Source organism: Triturus cristatus, chromosome 12, assembly GCF_964204655.1.
Source record: "Triturus cristatus chromosome 12, aTriCri1.1, whole genome shotgun sequence".
Lineage (NCBI taxonomy): Eukaryota > Metazoa > Chordata > Amphibia > Caudata > Salamandridae > Triturus > Triturus cristatus.
In genome coordinates, this window is record NC_140595.1 from 298,465,360 (window position 1) to 298,482,531 (window position 17,172).

The 17,172-nt window shown below is 51.8% G+C and overlaps 1 protein-coding gene across 1 annotated transcript in view; it reads right to left on the reverse strand.

Moving 5' to 3' along the window:
* The window catches only part of EXOC3L1 (exocyst complex component 3 like 1), a 146,609-nt gene that overhangs the window by 23,545 nt on the left and 105,892 nt on the right, over positions 1-17,172 (reverse strand). Inside the window, exon 6 of the mRNA XM_085637445.1 lies at positions 10,579-10,704. Within this exon, the coding sequence (XP_085493571.1) occupies positions 10,579-10,704 (126 nt within the window). The remainder of the gene's footprint in view (positions 1-10,578; positions 10,705-17,172) is intronic.

Genomic DNA, 17,172 nt, shown 5'->3' on the forward strand with positions numbered 1-17,172 from the left:
CTCGTCTGCGATTGCAGTTGGACACTCTTAGTTGGTGTCCTAGGAGTGGTGAAAGGAGGAGCCTCTCCAAACCCGGCCATCAAAACAGCAATTATCCCCCAACCTGGCACCCTGCCCATCCTAACACCTCACCAAAAATCTCTGAGGCAACCACCACAGCCACAATACTTTCATGCCGAAGTAATCTCTGCAGAATTATATAACGTGACTGGTGTTGCCTCAGAGTCATTGTGTGATCCTGGTTTAACCTGCTGCGCTGGTTTATTAAAAACTATTTGTGACTGTATGGTTGATTGTTAACGATCCCTCACTACATTATCAATATCATCACTCTGCTGGAGGAGCAAGAAGCTCACTGGGTGCAAGTTCTCGATGTTGCATGTAGCAAGGAAATAACTAGTTATTTGAAAGTCCATATATCAGGCCTTCAGGGTGGTTGCTAGTAGGATGCTACTATCCTTCTCAATCCAAATAACTGACTAACATATCAACCACTCAAATTAATTTCATATTTCACTATACTAATTCACCACTAATCCTTTATGGTTTCCGGAGTAGCGTGCTACTCGCTGAAAAAGCACTTCAACACCTTATCAGGGTTAGCAAGCGCTATAGACATGCAAACCTTTTTCCCTCTTCTATCGCTCCATTATCCTTCTCAATCAAATAATCCACTCAAATGACTTTCATATTTCACTATACTAATTCACCACTAATACTTTATGGGTACCGAAGTAGCGTGCTATTCGCCAAACAAGCGCTTCGACGCCTCGCCTGGGGTAGTAAGCGTTATATAAATGAAATTACAATACAATATATGTTATGCTGTCTTACTGTGTAATCTTCTCCCCATGTGCACATTCCTAGGTATGTGTGTGTTTGCTTTGTGGGGCCTTGTAGGGGCAGGCCGGTAACGACCCATCACTGGGCTTTGCATTCTAGGGTGGTTTGGAAACAAAAAATCTCACCAACAGATTGAATTTAATACAGAGCCTACAGTGCTCTGGCTGTGTCACTGCCAGTGACGTAACAAATGCTACCGCAGGAGGGGGGGGGGCGAGCTCCTAAAGGCCCCCTCGGCACAGTACCCTGGCGTGACAGCTCCTGACTGACTCTGGAGGGGGGGGGGGGGGGGGGCTCTACGTAGTTTGCAGGAAGAGGGTGAGCTCAAGTTTCGGTACGCTAGTGGCGTGGGCCCCTTGGTCCCTTCTCTCTCTCTCCTCCTCTTTGAAAAACGTCAGGGCAAAGACAACAGCAGTTCAGGACAAGGCCGTTTAATTTCTGGGAAGTCGGTCCCTGCACTTTGTTTACCTTTCTCTGCTCTTGTTGGATTTGGAAACCATAACGAGCATGCGTATATGTACAATAGTGTTTAATGTTTCTTAGACAAATAAGCGTAGTCATTTATTAAAAAATAATGTAGGTCCTTGCGTAAGAACGCAATTCCCCATAGATACAGAACGGCCAAAACCCTTTGATACATCAGACCCATAATTGCCAAAGACATTCACTTCACACACACATTGGACAACTTAGGACTCGAGGGGACGGTGGGGTGATCGTTCTTCAAAAGCCAGTAAATGTTCCCCTGAAATACACTTTATTTTAGCATTTCTATGAGGGAAAAATGGTATTTCTTTATCCACAATCTCTAGATAAGACCCTTAGTAGGTTGTGTACTGCAATACGGTACCCAGAGTCAGTACTATATAAAAACACAATACTAGGGAACCGCGCAATGTTTACTTATAAGGGTGAATGAAATGGTGGTTCGTACTGTGAAATGTGAGTGAATGCATGAAATGGTAGTTCTCACTGTGAAATGTGAGTGAATGCATGAAATGGTAGTTCTCACTGTGAAATGTGGGTGAATGAATGAAATGGTGGTTCGTACTGTGAAATGTGGATGAATGCAATGCAATGGTGGTTCTTACTATGAAATGTAGGTGAATGCATGACATGGTGGTTCTTACTGTGAAATGTGGGTGAATGCATGAAATGGTGGTTCTCACTGAAATGTGAGAGAATGAATGAAATGGTGGTTCGTACTGTGAAATGTGGGTGAATGCAAGTAATTGTGGTTCTTACTGTGAAATGTGGGTGAATGCATGAAATGGTGGTTCTTACTGTGAAATGTGGGTGAATGCATGAAATGGTGGTTCGCACTGTGAAATGTGGGTGAATGCAATGGTGGTTCTTACTGTGAAATGTCGGTGAATGCATGACATGGTGGTTCTTACTGTGAAATGTGAGTGAATGCATGAAATGGTAGTTCTCACTGTGAAATGTGGGTGAATGAATGAAATGGTGGTTCGTACTGTGAAATGTGGGTGAATGCAATGCAATGGTGGTTCTTACTATGAAATGTAGGTGAATGCATGACATGGTGGTTCTTACTGTGAAATGTGGGTGAATGCATGAAATGGTGGTTCTCACTGTGAAATGTGGGAGAATGAATGAAATGGTGGTTCGTACTGTGAAATGTGGGTGAATGCAAGTAATTGTGGTTCTTACTGTGAAATGTGGGTGAATGCATGAAATGGTGGTTCTTACTGTGAAATGTGGGTGAATGCATGAAATGGTGGTTCGCACTGTGAAATGTGGGTGAATGCGTGAAATGTGGGTGAATGCATGAAATGGTGGTTCTTACTGTGAAATGTGGGTGAATGCAAGTAATTGTGGTTCTTACTGTGAAATGTGGGTGAATGCATGAAATGGTGGTTCTTACTGTGAAATGTGGGTGAATGCATGAAATGGTGGTTCTTACTGTGAAATGTGGGTAAATGCATGAAATAGTGGTTATTACTATATGAAATGTGGGTGAATGCATGAAATGGTGGCTCTTACACTGAAATGGTTGTGAATACCTTAGGATCTGATGTGACATTCATGTGTCCACCAGGACCGCCCCAACTCTGCTTCAATTAAGGAAAGAGCTGAAGATGCACCTCTTTTAAGAACACTACATAACAACCCAGTGACAGTCAACTGCTGCTCTCAGAAACTCGTTACACATCCAACGACTCGCACTGTGCAGTTTTCTGCAGCCTTGCGGCTAGATTCACACTATACAAATACTACTTACACACATGAAAGCCAGACAATGCAGCGAGGTTCACTATGGACTATACATTTTTTTAAAGTCTGGAAGAGAAACAGCAGACTACCGATAATAATAAGTGAACTAATGTCAGGTTGGTATCAATGGTGGGCCACAGCAAGCTGGTGATTCTCTTGTTATGCCAATAAAAGTTACACACTGGTGTGCAATTCTTCACATGTGCTCCACATATTGGGTAAATACTGTTTTTAAAATATTTGTTCTGTATTGACTGCGACTAGAGACATTTTGAATTGTGATTTCAATTTACAGATGTCAGCAAATATTTATATTTACGTTACCAATAGCAGTTCAGGCTGCGTGTTTCCATGTAGGCTGCCCCATTTCTTGTGTGTTACACTCCACCGGTCTTTGGGATTTAGTGAGCCACAACACATTCATAAGTCTAAATGTCCCAGAATGCAAACTGCTGTTTGCTGAAAAACAGACTGTCTGAAGCTGTCAAAGATAACATTCATTATTTGGGAGTTGTGTGCTGTCTACCAATCAGCATAGACATTTTTGCCCTAGATTTTTCGAGATCCAAGCAGATAAGGAAATTGAGCTCATACAAGACTCAGTGAAGAAAAGTATAGTAAAGATATACATCGATGAACTTTGTAAAGGAGGATTTTATCATAAACATCTTAATTTAGGGTCATCCTTTTATAGCACATTTTTTACTCACATAACCCCTCAGGTAGTGTATCTATTTCTGCATGAGCAGTAACTGATTTTTTTTTTTTTTTAAACTCATTGCGTTCCCCTGGAGGTATTTTTTAGGTCAAGCCTGGGTAGCGCATGCGCTGCTCTGCGAGGCATGCTATATTGAGGTAGGAACTTGAAGCTTCGCCTGCTCTCCGCCCACAATTTTCATGGGCTTGTGTCATTGTCCTCTGTCAACTGTGGCTGTTCATTGGTCAAAAGGCTTAGTAGTCCCTCCTTAGTATTGCTTTGTCTAATTTTGTAATCTCCCATGACGACGCCCCATGTTATGTGTGTTATTGCTCAGTAGACTTTAATTACAGATTGCGAGCACTATTTTCTCAAATAGCTTTGTCCTGTCTGCTGGACACGCTCTCTCCTAATGCATTTTAAAACAAGCATTGGCATAGCCAATAGGTCTCGCCTTTGGGTCCTTTTAAGTGTTTAGCCATGCAACAGTTGCATAACTAAATACTTATAAGGTCCTAAAAGCGAGACCTATTGGCTATGCCAAGCGCTGTGGCCGCGAAAGTGATCGCGATTGCGATCAAACATCAAAGAGGCCGTGCGGCCGCGAAAGTGAAAGTAATCGCGGTAAAAGCGGCGCTCGCGCCCGCGCACATGCACTGTAGCTCTAGGCAGGCCTGGTAGCACTTTTTGGAGCCCTCTCAATAAGTCTCGCCAGACCAGTGCATGCGCTGGATCAGGCGAGACCTAAAAATGTTATAGCACACATTTGAAATGCAATAGGTCTCGCATTTGCGAGAGTTTAAACTACTGGCATTGTAAATGATAATGCCTTTTATTTATCTGTTTTAAAAACAACACATAAATTAAAGGCATTGTCTTTTACAATGCCAATAGCTCAAACTCTCAAATGCGAGACCTATTGCATTGCAAATGTGTGTTCTGACTAATGACAAGAGCCGCATTAGGCTGCTAACAATGTGCAGATGTTTCCTGCGAGCAGCAATGCAAGGCAGGAAGCTAGTACTGCGCGTGCTTCTGCTTCATGTTGCATCCCAAATCAAAGGTCAGTGCCAACTGTTTTTATAAAAACGTGGATACAACTTATGCTCTTGCGCTAATTCGCAAAAACTAGTTTACTGTCACTTGCTGAAAAATCCAGGAGCGAGCATTGTTAGTAAGTTACTCAAAAAGCAACACACACATCATTCAACAACGGTGCACAAATGTTATATCTCTCCACCTGATGGATAAAAAAGACACATGATGTGCTAAATTGTGAGTGCCAGTTTCCTCTCCTTCAATATCTCTCCATTGTTGGGCATGGAGGTATAGCTAACAGAACTGTGCTCTGGGAGCTCCTTTGGTTACCCAAAGCTGGAAGCACACAAGGTCTTTGTATGCAACCTTTGCGAAATGTACGTTTCCCCATTCATGAGGAAATCCAGAAATCTTCGGCAATTTGTGTTACATATATCCTCATTCAACACTAACAAAATGGCTCTTTAGGACAAACAAAATTCAGAAATCTGTCACTGCTCTTCTCTTGTGCACTATCTTTGTCTGTAGAAATGTTTGAGAAAGGTAAGTGCGCAGAGGAACATTCTGCAAATATTTTCCTGATAGGCCGAGTTTTGTGAGTGACAGTTATATGTTTTTAGTTGGTGTGATTAAGGGGGGGTAAGTCTGAGACTTCTCAACAACCACAGCAGCGTACCCAACTAAACACAATAGCACAATAAACAAGTGAAGCATTGGAGGAGAGACGGAATAAGGAATTAATTTTTTCACGAGGGCAGACGTTTTAAGAGGATGTCAGTGGAAGGGTGGACACTATTCTAAAAAATAAACAACATTCTTGAAACCCTTCATATGGCTGGGTTTAAACTGGAATGGCATGATTGGCAAAAACAACGATGGATTTAGGCCCAGATCTCTGTACAGGGGTGAATGTTTGACATTGTTCTGCATTCTATCCATCAATTGTTCTTTTTGCATTTGCCACCCCGAGTGGGACGAGTATGCCCAGATGTGGCTCCCATTCGCTCCATGCCACTGGAGTGATGCTAGCCTGGCTGATGAGGGGTGATACCCCAAAACCAGTCCTAGGATGTTCGCTTCCGATCCAGGGAGGACCTGGCTTGGCAGTTCAGGCTGGACTGTTCCCATGGGAAGCAGGGTCAAGACTGATTTGCATATGGCTGGGTTTAAACTGGAAAGGCATGGTTGGCAAAAGTGATAGATTTAGTCCCAGATCTCTGTACTGGGGTGAATGTATGACATTGTTCTGCATTCTGTCCATAAATTGTTCTTTTTGCATTAGCCACCCCGAGTGCGACGGGTATGCCCAGACGTGGCTCCCGTTCGCTCCACGCCACTGGAGTCATGCTAGCCTGGCTGATGAGGGGTGATACCCCAAAACCGGTCCTAGGATGCTAGCTTACGATCCAGGGAGGACCTGGCTTGGCAGTTCGGGCTGGACTGTTCCCATGGGGAACAGGGGCAAGACTGATTTTCATATGGCTGGGTTTAAACTGGAATGGCATGGTGGACAAAAGTGATGGATTTAGGCCCACATCAATGTACTGGGGGTGAATGTATGACATTGATCAGCATTCTGTACATGAAGTGTTCTTTTTGCATACTTCAGATCTAACCAAGCATTGAGGTATCTGTTTGTTGTATAAAAGGACTTTAGGAAACGCTCTCAACAAACGGATCGATGTGTTGATTTCAGGCCTTAGAAATTGTTAACTGCAAGTTACAGAGTCCCATCTCAGTGATACAGCTCAGGAAGCTGAGTACCTCGTGCTGTGGTCTATGTATAATCTACAGGTCGTAGGTTCGGTTAATACACCTGCTTTACAAGTAGGAGTGTGTGTGAGAGAAAGCTGTGTTTGTATTTTGGTGTAGCAAAGCTTCCGTGGGCCCAAATGCAAGCGTTCATTATAAGTAAGGCTCCCTGTTTAACGTTTTTACGGGTTTTTACAGATAAATACAGACAGAAAACAATGTGATTTTCTGTCTGTATTTATTTTTTTAAATGGATAAATACAGGAAATGTGTTTCTTTTCAGTGACTCTTCGCGCTATCTTTCATGAATTTAGCCCAACAGCTGAGCAGATGGATAGCATTGGAAATTAAAAAACTGGTTGAAATTTCTTTAAATACCTGCATTTGTCAACATACATTTGTGGTATAATGCTAATATTTGCCAGTGGATGTACTGTTATGTAATATTTGGCAACTTAAATAGCTAAAACACAACAGACATCAAAGTACGACTGCGCATCTATCATTTAAATAAATATGGAAATGTACAGTTTTACAACTACATTTATAAGTGAAACACAAAATAAATAGGGATAAATACAGATAAAATGGCCCAAAAATAAATATGGATAAATACAGATGGAAATGTTAAAAAAAATACCGGGAGCCCTAATTATAAGATGCATAGGAAAAACAGACAAGAATTAATTAACACTTTCACATTCAATATCTTTTGAAACCCATTTGTGTGCCATAACGTGAAACTCGGCACTCGTGAAATATTTCAGAAATAAATCTACGCACTTTTATTAGCAACAAGATTCCGCTTCGCAGTTGCAAGTTATTGGTACCCAGCACGCTTCGCAGTTGCAAGTTATTGTTACCCAGCAACACTCTTTACCAGTTTCTTTTAATGAACCTTCTGCTCTTCTGAACTCCTTGCCAATAGTCAGTAGTCACGAAACATGCTCTGTACCTCAACATCTTCAGGGGCTGTTTGCCTCCCTGCGTGTCAGCATGTGGACTCCTGCAGACTTGTCACTTGGCTGATGGGTGCTGTGCGCATGGGTACATAGCAACTCAGCAGCTCCATAAACCAAGGCCTTCTGTCCTGACCCTATGGGTTTGTCATTGCCACCCGATTCGATTTGTAAAGCGCATGAGTACCCAATGGGCCTCCCAGCACTAAATGACCAACCGGCTCTGATCCATCACTGATCCCAGAACCTAAATCCCATGGGGTCAGCCTCAATAGAAAAACAACCAAGCCTTTAACATCTTCCTGTTCATTAACAAAAAAAATGTAAAGCTTGTTTTTTTATTGGTAACATTGCATCATATCACATCTCATTATCAATTTTACGCAAACTCATCGGTAGAGATTTCCATCCGAGCTTGCAATATTGGTAGGAAACCAAGGCCCTGTTGCTCATCCCATGCTAAACCTGACAAGACATTGGCAGGCCTGACTAGGTTCCCACGACCCGACTTTAAACATGAGACTAGCTTAAGGGTGGCGGGGCACCACAAAACTCCCATGAAGCTACTCCCTTGTCTATCTGCAGAAAAACTTTGCATGGGTGAAGGCAAACATAAGTCAGGAAATGTTGTGAAGTGCAAACCACAAAACGAACCGCTTCCTATTGAGAAAGCATCAGTGAATCTTGTGACGCGTCCATCTTGATACGAGGTGATTCCAGTTAAAGGGTCTGAGGGTGGATCACCTATCCACGGCGACTGACATCTTTCTGTACATTAATAATTGGAACTACTGAGTACTTTGCAGCTGTGGTTCTGTCTACCTATCCCAGAAGAAGTGCTTAGTTTGTTTTAAAAAAAACCTGTGCAGGGACCCAAAGTATTTTGTTGGAGCCCACTGCCAGTGTACCCCAATGTCACAGTTTCCTGATATCATGGCTGCCATGCCTTGATTCTAGCACTCTACACTTCATGTCTCTTTAGCTCACCTTTGAACCCCACTTTCTCCCTTTGGCACGGTTTTGCTATCTTTCTCTTCTTCTTTCTCCACCTTCTGCATAGTTGCCAACTGTCTCGTTTATGCAGAGACAGTCCCGGCAAGTTGGAGACTGCCCCGGGTAACATTGTTGCAGAAACTGTTCTTCTTTATTACACACAGGTACACAAACAAGAACTTTCTATCTGCAGCAGCCCTATGCTGCCAAATGTCCCAGGTATTTATTTTTCTTCTGTTGGCAACTATGCTTCTGCCTTGCTTTCTCTTGCTTTGGGTTAAAGTCTGATGGTGAAAAAGAATTCCAAACCCCCAAAAATAAACACCTGCACAAATCAAGCCATAGCCACAGGGTCTTCACATCAGAAACCCACTTGTTACACAATTAAGGTATTGCTGTTGCTGGCCCATTGAATCCCGACTCTATCTTTGAATGCAAGATTGTAGACCAGGGTTCTCCAACGAGTAGCTCTCCTGTGTGTAGCACAGCTTAATACATTAGAAGCTTCTGCTTGGTTTAATTCACTTGTATACCAAACTCAGAAAGCGTGTATTCGAGACAAAAATGTGTGTATTTTCAGAACTCATGAGCTGATGTTTGGGGAAACTTATTACTAGTATTAACTTGGTGCCAGGAGCATTGCAGGTACTGCTGTTATGTATTATCTATGTGAGTAACATTTTTTATTGTTCAATTAATTAAAACCTTTACAATATACTTCATTTTGATGTATAGGGATAGAAAAAAAAGAAAGGAAAAGAAAAAGAGGGTAAACATTGGATTTTAAGTTCATAGCCGACGTGCAAGATTCTGGCTGGGATATCTGGGTGCGCTAAAATCTATCAAATCAAAAAAGCAGTAGTCCAGGCTAAAACTAAAGTGCTAGCGCATACGGATAACTACAACTGTGAACCCAATGTATTTTTCCTTTAAATGGGTCCGTGGACCCAGTGGATTAATGTCCATTTGCAGTGCTAGTGTAAAACCTTTAAGTTAACTATCCCAGGTTTATTGTGGTTTAAAGCTATTCGAACAGCATTGGCTGGTATTTTTCTCGATTCGGTACGGGATGCGTGTGTTGACTTGTCTGACGTGCACGTTTGATCTTCTGGTCTTGGTCGACTGAGTTCCCTTGTATGACGGGAAGTTGTGCTTTGTAAAGTACGATGCAAAACTCTACATTTGTTGAGAGAGCGGGACTTTTTCTTTGCTGTGCAAGCCATTTAATCGTTGTAGCTCTGGCTTGGTGGCCAACTAATTGCTGCTGGTGGCTTTAGTGGTATTTATGAGAGTGATCCGAATTGTGTCACTGAATTTCCCAAGTCTGGCCACAGTTTGTGCTGTGTTGGCAGAGAAACACTGGTCTGAGACTCCCTCCTTGAATGTACGATTTAACGTGCAGTGTGTACGTTGTAGACCAGGGTTCTCCAACGAGTAGCTTGAGAGCTACAGGTAGATCTCCAGATACCCATATGTAGCTCTCCTGTGTGCAGCACAGCTGAATACATTAGAAGCTTTTGCTTAGTTTAACCGCTTCAGTGCTCATGACGAGATGGTCTCGTCATGGAGCGCGGTTGCGCTGTGCCCATGACGAGACTATCTCGTCATGAACCCCGCCCGCTAATGCAACGCCCGGCACAGGGCGGGGAAAGGGCGTGGCACTGAAGGGGTTAATTCACATGTATACCAAAATCAAAAAGCATGTATTCGAGACGAAAATGTGTGCATTTTCAGAACTCATGAGCTGATGTTTGGGGAAACGTATTACTAGTATTAACTTGGTGCCAGGAGCATTGCAGGTACTTCTGTTATGTATTACCTATGTACAGGCATTCCACATTGACAAAGCATTTTTTACATTATTGCTGGGAACTGTGCCTGAGGTACTGATGTGATCTCGGCTAGTGATCTTGTATATGGTGGCCAGTAATGTACGCTTGTATGATTTGGTCAGTATTATCAGTAGCTCGGGATAGTTTTCATTGAGCATAAGTAGCAGAAAGGTTTGGAGACCCCTGTTGTAGACAATCGCTCATTGGTTCACTCCTGGATGTGGCTTACCTGCAGAATGATGACCGGTAGTGTGGACTGGTAAAACTCCTCGTGGTCCAACTCTGGTTCCTCATCCCTGAACCAATCGTTAAATTCCACCTCTAGAGCCTTTTGCATCCATTCACCCATGTCAGCCTGTTGAACAAAATGTAAAAGAAGGGATTATAGAAGCATGAAAAAATACAGAAACAGGTGTGCTCCTGGAAAGTAACAATCAAACCCCTTCCGTACCTCCAACGTGCCTCTCATTCAACAATTGTCTGTCCAGCTTAAAGCTACTGACCAAAGCTCAGCAGGAAGCTGCTGAAAACACCCCTACCTTCTCACACCCAACCCTGTAAATATGGCTTTCTGGATAATATATGTAACCATCAGGGTGGGTGGAGGGGCTAGGCGATGAGGAGGGGGCTCTAGGTGACGAGGAGGGGACGGGTGGGGGAGGGGCTAGGCGACGAGGAGGGGCAGGTGGGTGGGGGCTAGGCGACGAGGAGGGGGCAGGTGGGTGGGGGGCTAGGTGACCAGGAGGGGGCAGGTGGGTGGGGGGGCTAGGAGACCAGGAGGGGGCAGGTGGGTGGGGGGGGCTAGGAGACTAGGAGGGGGTGGGTGGGGGTGGGTGAGGCTGGCTAGGAGACCAGGAGGGGGTGGGTCGGGGGGGCTAGGAGACCAGGAGGGGGTGGGTGGGGGGGCTAGGAGACCAGGAGGGGGTGGGTGGGTGGTGGGGCTAGGCAGTCAGAAGGGAGCGGGTAGGTAGTGGGGCTAGGCGACCAGGAGGGAGCGGGTAGGTGGTGGGGCTAGGCGACCGGGAGGATGGTGGCTACAGATTGGGAGGCGGCTTAGGCAATAAGGAGGGGGATGGTGGGTGGGGGGCTAAGCAAAGCGGAGGGGGCAGGTGGGTTGGGGGGACTAAGCAACGAGGGAGTAGGTGGGTTAGGGGGTTAAGTGACGAGGAGGGGGCGGGTGGGTTGGGGGGGCTAAGCGACAAGGAGGGGGTGGGTGGGATAAGCGACAAGGAGGGGAAGGGTTGTGGGGAAACTAAGCGATGAGGAGGGGGTGCTAAATGACGAGGAGGCCGGTGGGTGGGGTGGCTAAGCGACGAGGGTGGGGGGCTAAGCAATGAGGAGGTTGGAGGCTAAGCGATTAGGAGGGTGAGGGGACTAACCGACGAGGAGGGGGCGGGGGGCTCCAAGTGGTGAGTAGGGGGCGGTCGGGGGGCTCTAAGTGACGAGGAGGGGTGGTCAGGGTTTCTCTAAGGGACGAGGAGGGGTGGGTGGGGGGGTTTCTCTCTAAGGGACGAGGAGGGGTGGGTGGGGGGGTTTCTCTCTAAGCGACGAGGAGGGGTGGGTGGGGGGGTTTCTCTCTAAGCGACGAGGAGGGGTGGGTGGGGGGGTTTCTCTCTAAGCGACGAGGAGGGGTGGGTGGGGGGGTTTCTCTCTAAGCGACGAGGAGGGGTTGGTTTGGGGGTTTTTCTCTCTAAGCGACGAGGAGGGGTGGGTGGGGGGTTTCTCTCTAAGCGACGAGGAGGGGTGGGTGGGGGGGTTTCTCTCTAAGCGACGAGGAGAGGGCGGGCAGGTGGGGGGGCTCTAAGCGACGAGGAGGGGGCGGGTGGGGGGCACTAAGCGACGAGGAGGGGGCGGGTGGGGGGGCACTAAGCGACGAGGAGGGGGCGGGTGGGGGGCCACTAAGCGACGAGGGGGCGGGCGGGTGGGGGGGCTCTAAGCGACGAGAAGGGGGCGGGCGGGTGGGGGTGCTCTAAGCGACGAGAAGGGGGCGGGCGGGTGGGGGGGCTCTAAGCGACGAGAAGGGGGCGGGCGGGTGGGGGGGCTCTAAGCGACGAGAAGGGGGCGGGCGGGTGGGGGGGCTCTAAGCGACGAGAAGGGGGCGGGCGGGTGGGGGGGCTCTAAGCGACGAGAAGGGGGCGGGCGGGTGGGGGGGCACTAAGCGACGAGAAGGGGGCGGGCGGGTGGGTGGCACTAAGCGACGAGAAGGGGGCGGGCGGGTGGGGGGCACTAAGCGACGAGAAGGGGGCGGGCGGGTGGGGGGCACTAAGCGACGAGAAGGGGGCGGGCGGGTGGGGGGCACTAAGCGACGAGAAGGGGGCGGGCGGGTGGGGGGCACTAAGCGTCGAGAAGGGGGCGGGCGGGTGGGGGGCACTAAGCGACGAGAAGGGGGCGGGCGGGTGGGGGGCACTAAGCGACGAGAAGGGGGCGGGCGGGTGGGGGGCACTAAGCGACGAGAAGGGGGTGGGGGGCACTAAGCGACGAGAAGGGGGTGGGCGGGTGGGGGGCACTAAGCGACGAGAAGGGGGTGGGCGGGTGGGGGGCACTAAGCGACGAGAAGGGGGTGGGCGGGTGGGGGGCACTAAGCGACGAGAAGGGGGTGGGCGGGTGGGGGGCACTAAGCGACGAGAAGGGGGTGGGCGGGTGGGGGGCACTAAGCGACGAGAAGGGGGCGGGCGGGTGGGGGGCACTAAGCGACGAGAAGGGGGCGGGCGGGTGGGGGGCACTAAGCGACGAGAAGGGGGCGGGCGGGTGGGGGGCACTAAGCGACGAGAAGTGGGCGGGCGGGTGGGGGGCACTAAGCGACGAGAAGGGGGCGGGCGGGTGGGGGGCACTAAGCGACGAGAAGGGGGCGGGCGGGTGGGGGGCACTAAGCGACGAGAAGGGGCGGGCGGGTGGGGGGCACTAAGCGACGAGAAGGGGGCGGGCGGGTGGGGGGCACTAAGCGACGAGAAGGGGGCGGGCGGGTGGGGGGCACTAAGCGACGAGAAGGGGGCGGGCGGGTGGGGGGCACTAAGCGACGAGAAGGGGGCGGGCGGGTGGGGGGCACTAAGCGACGAGAAGGGGGCGGGCGGGTGGGGGGCACTAAGCAACGAGAAGGGGGCGGGCGGGTGGGGGGCATTAAGCAACGAGAAGGGGGCGGGTGGGGGGCACTAAGCAACGAGAAGGTGGCGGGCGTGTGGGGTTTGCACTAAGCAACGGGAAGGGGGCGGGCGGGTGGGGCGCACTAAGCAACGAGAAGGGGGCGGGCGTCTATATGTGACGATGAGGGGGCGGGCGGTGTCTCTAAGCAACGAGGAGTGGTGGGCAGGTGGAAGGGTCTAAGCGACGAGGAGTGGCTCTAAGCGATGTGGACGAGGTGGGCGGCTGGGGGCTCTAAGCGACGGGGAGGGGGTGGGCGGGTTCTAAGCGAAGTGGAGGGGGCGGGAGGGTGGGGGCTCTAGGCGACGAGGAGGGGGCGGGAGGGTGGGGGCTCTAGGCGACGAGGAGGGGGCGGGAGGGTGGGGGCTCTAGGCGACGAGGAGGGGGCGGGAGGGTGGGGGCTCTAGGCGACGAGGAGGGGGCGGGAGGGTGGGGGCTCTAGGCGACGAGGAGGGGGCGGGAGGGTGGGGGCTCTAGGCGACGAGGAGGGGGCGGGAGGGTGGGGGCTCTAGGCGACGAGGAGGGGGCGGGAGGGTGGGGGCTCTAGGCGACGAGAAGGGGGCGGGAGGGTGGGGGCTCTAGGCGACGAGGAGGGGGCGGGAGGGTGGGGGCTCTAGGCGACGAGGAGGGGGCGGGAGGGTGGGGGCTCTAGGCGACGAGGAGGGGGCAGGAGGGTGGGGGCTCTAGGCGACGAGGAGGGGGCGGGAGCGTGGACGAGGAGGGGCGGGAGGGTGGGGGCTCTAGTCGACGAGGAGTGGGCAGGGGTAGAAAGCTACTCGACGTGGAGTTGATGAGTGGGGGTATGTCACAAGGGGACGGTGGGGGGTGTGTGACAAGGGGACGGTGGGGGGTGTGTGACAAGGGGAGGGTGGGGGTATGTGACAGGGGGAGGGTGGGGGTATGTGACAGGGGGAGGGTGGGGGGTATGTGACGGGGAGGGGGTATGTGACAGGGGGAGGGTGGGGGTATGTGACAGGGGGAGGGAGGGTGGGGGGTATGTGACAGGGGGACGGTGGGGGGTATGTGACAGGGGGACGGTGGGGGGTATGTGACAGGGGGAGGGTGGGGGGTATGTGACAGGGGGAGGGTGGGGGTATGTGACAGGTGGGGGGTATGTGACGGGGGAGGGTGGGAGGGTGGGGGGGTATGTGACAGGGAGGGTGGGAGGTATGGGACAGGGGGACGGTGGAAGGTATGTGACAGGGGGACGGTGGGAGGGTGGGGGTATGTGACAGGGGGAGGGTGACAGGGGGAGGGTGACAGGGAGGTTGGGGGATATGCGACAGGGGGAGGGTGACAGGGGGAGGGTGGGGGATATTTGACATGGGGAGGGTGGGAGGGTGGGGGGGATATGTGAAAGGGGGAGGGTGGGGGGATATGTGACAGGGGGAGGGTGGGAGGGTGGGGGGATATGTGACAGGGGGAGGGTGGGAGGGTGGGGGGATATGTGACAGGGGGAGGGTGGGAGGGTGGGGGGATATGTGACAGGGGGAGGGTGGGGGGATATGTGACGGGGGAGGGTGGGGGTATGTAACAAAGGGAGGGTGGGGGTATGTGAGAAAGGGAGGGTGGGGGTATGTGAGAAAGGGAGGGTGGAGGTATGTGACAAGGGGAGGGTAGTGAGTTGTGACAAGGGGAGGGCGGGGGATATATGAAAAAGGGAGGGTGGGGGTATGTGACAAGGGAAGGGTGGGAAGGTGGGTGGGTATGTGTCAAGGGGAGAGTGGGGGTTTGTAACAAGGGGAGGGTTGTGACAAGGGGAGGGTGGGGGTGGGGGGAATATGACAGGTAAGGGTGGGGGTATGTGACAAGGGGAGGGTGGGGGGTTGTGACAAGGGGTGCGTGGGGGGTTGTGACAAGGGGAGGGTGAGAGGATGGGGGTTATGTGACAAGGGGAGGGTGGGGGGTTATGTGACAAGAGGAGGGTGGGAGGGTGGGGGGTTATGTGACAAGAGGAGGGTGGGAGGGTGGGGGGTTATGTGACAAGAGGAGGGTGGGAGGGTGGGGGGTTATGTGACGAGAGGAGGGTGGGAGGGTGGGGGGTTATGTGACGAGAGGAGGGTGGGAGGGTGGGGGGTTATGTGACGAGAGGAGGGTGGGAGGGTGGGGGGTTATGTGACGAGAGGAGGGTGGGAGGGTGGGGGGTTAGGTGACGAGAGGAGGGTGGGAGGGTGGGGGGTTATGTGACGAGAGGAGGGTGGGAGGGTGGGGGGTTATGTGACGAGAGGAGGGTGGGAGGGTGGTGGGTTATGTGACGAGAGGAGGGTGGGAGGGTGGTGGGTTATGTGACGAGAGGAGGGTGGGAGGGTGGGGGTTATGTGACGAGAGGAGGGTGGGAGGGTGGGGGTTATGTGTTGAGAGGAGGGTGGGAGGGTGGGGGTTATGTGACGAGAGGAGGGTGGGAGGGTGGGGGTTATGTGACGAGAGGAGGGTGGGAGGGTGGGGGTTATGTGACGAGAGGAGGGTGGGAGGGTGGGGGTTATGTGACGAGAGGAGGGTGGGGGTTATGTGACGAGAGGAGGGTGGGAGGGTGGGGGTTATGTGACGAGAGGAGGGTGGGAGGGTGGGGGTTATGTGACGAGAGGAGGGTGGGAGGGTGGGGGTTATGTGACGAGAGGAGGGTGGGAGTTATGTGACGAGAGGAGGGTGGGAGGGTGGGGGGTTATGTGACGAGAGGAGGGTGGGAGGGTGGGGGGTTATGTGACGAGAGGAGGGTGGGAGGGTGGGGGGTTATGTGACGAGAGGAGGGTGGGAGGGTGGGGGTTATGTGACGAGAGGAGGGTGGGAGGGTGGGGGGTTATGTGACGAGAGGAGGGTGGGAGGGTGGGGGGTTATGTGACGAGAGGAGGGTGGGAGGGTGGGGGTTATGTGACGAGAGGAGGGTGGGAGGGTGGGGGTTATGTGACGAGAGGAGGGTGGGAGGGTGGGGGTTGTGTGACGAGAGGAGGGTGGGAGGGTGGGGGTTATGTGACGAGAGGAGGGTGGGAGGGTGGGGGTTATGTGACGAGAGGAGGGAGGGAGGGTGGGGGGTTATGTGACGAGAGGAGGGTGGGAGGGTGGGGGGTATGTGACGTGAGGAGGGTGGGAGGGTGGGGGGTATGTGACGAGAGGAGGGTGGGAGGGTGGGGGGTATGTGACGAGAGGAGGGTGGGGGGGTGTGACGAGAGGAGGGTGGGAGGGTGGGGGGTATGTGACGAGAGGAGGGTGGGAGGGTGGGGGTATGTGACGAGAGGAGGGTGGGAGGGTGGGGGTATGTGACGAGAGGAGGGTGGGAGGGTGGGGGGTATGTGACGAGAGGAGGGTGGGAGGGTGGGGGGTATGTGACGAGAGGAGGGTGGGAGGGTGGGGGGTATGTGACGAGAGGAGGGTGGGAGGGTGGGGGGTATGTGACGAGAGGAGGGTGGGAGGGTGGGGGGTATGTGACGAGAGGAGGGTGGGAGGGTGGGGGGTATGTGATGAGAGGAGGGTGGGAGGTATGTGACGAGAGGAGGGTGGGAGGGTGGGAGGTATGTGACGAGAGGAGGGTGGGAGGTATGTGACGAGAGGAGGGTGGGAGGGTGGGGGGTATGTGACGAGAGGAGGGTGGGAGGGTGGGGGGTATGTGACGAGAGGAGGGTGGGAGGGTGGGGGGTATGTGACGTGAGGAGGGTGGGAGGGTGGGGGGTATGTGACGTGAGGAGGGTGG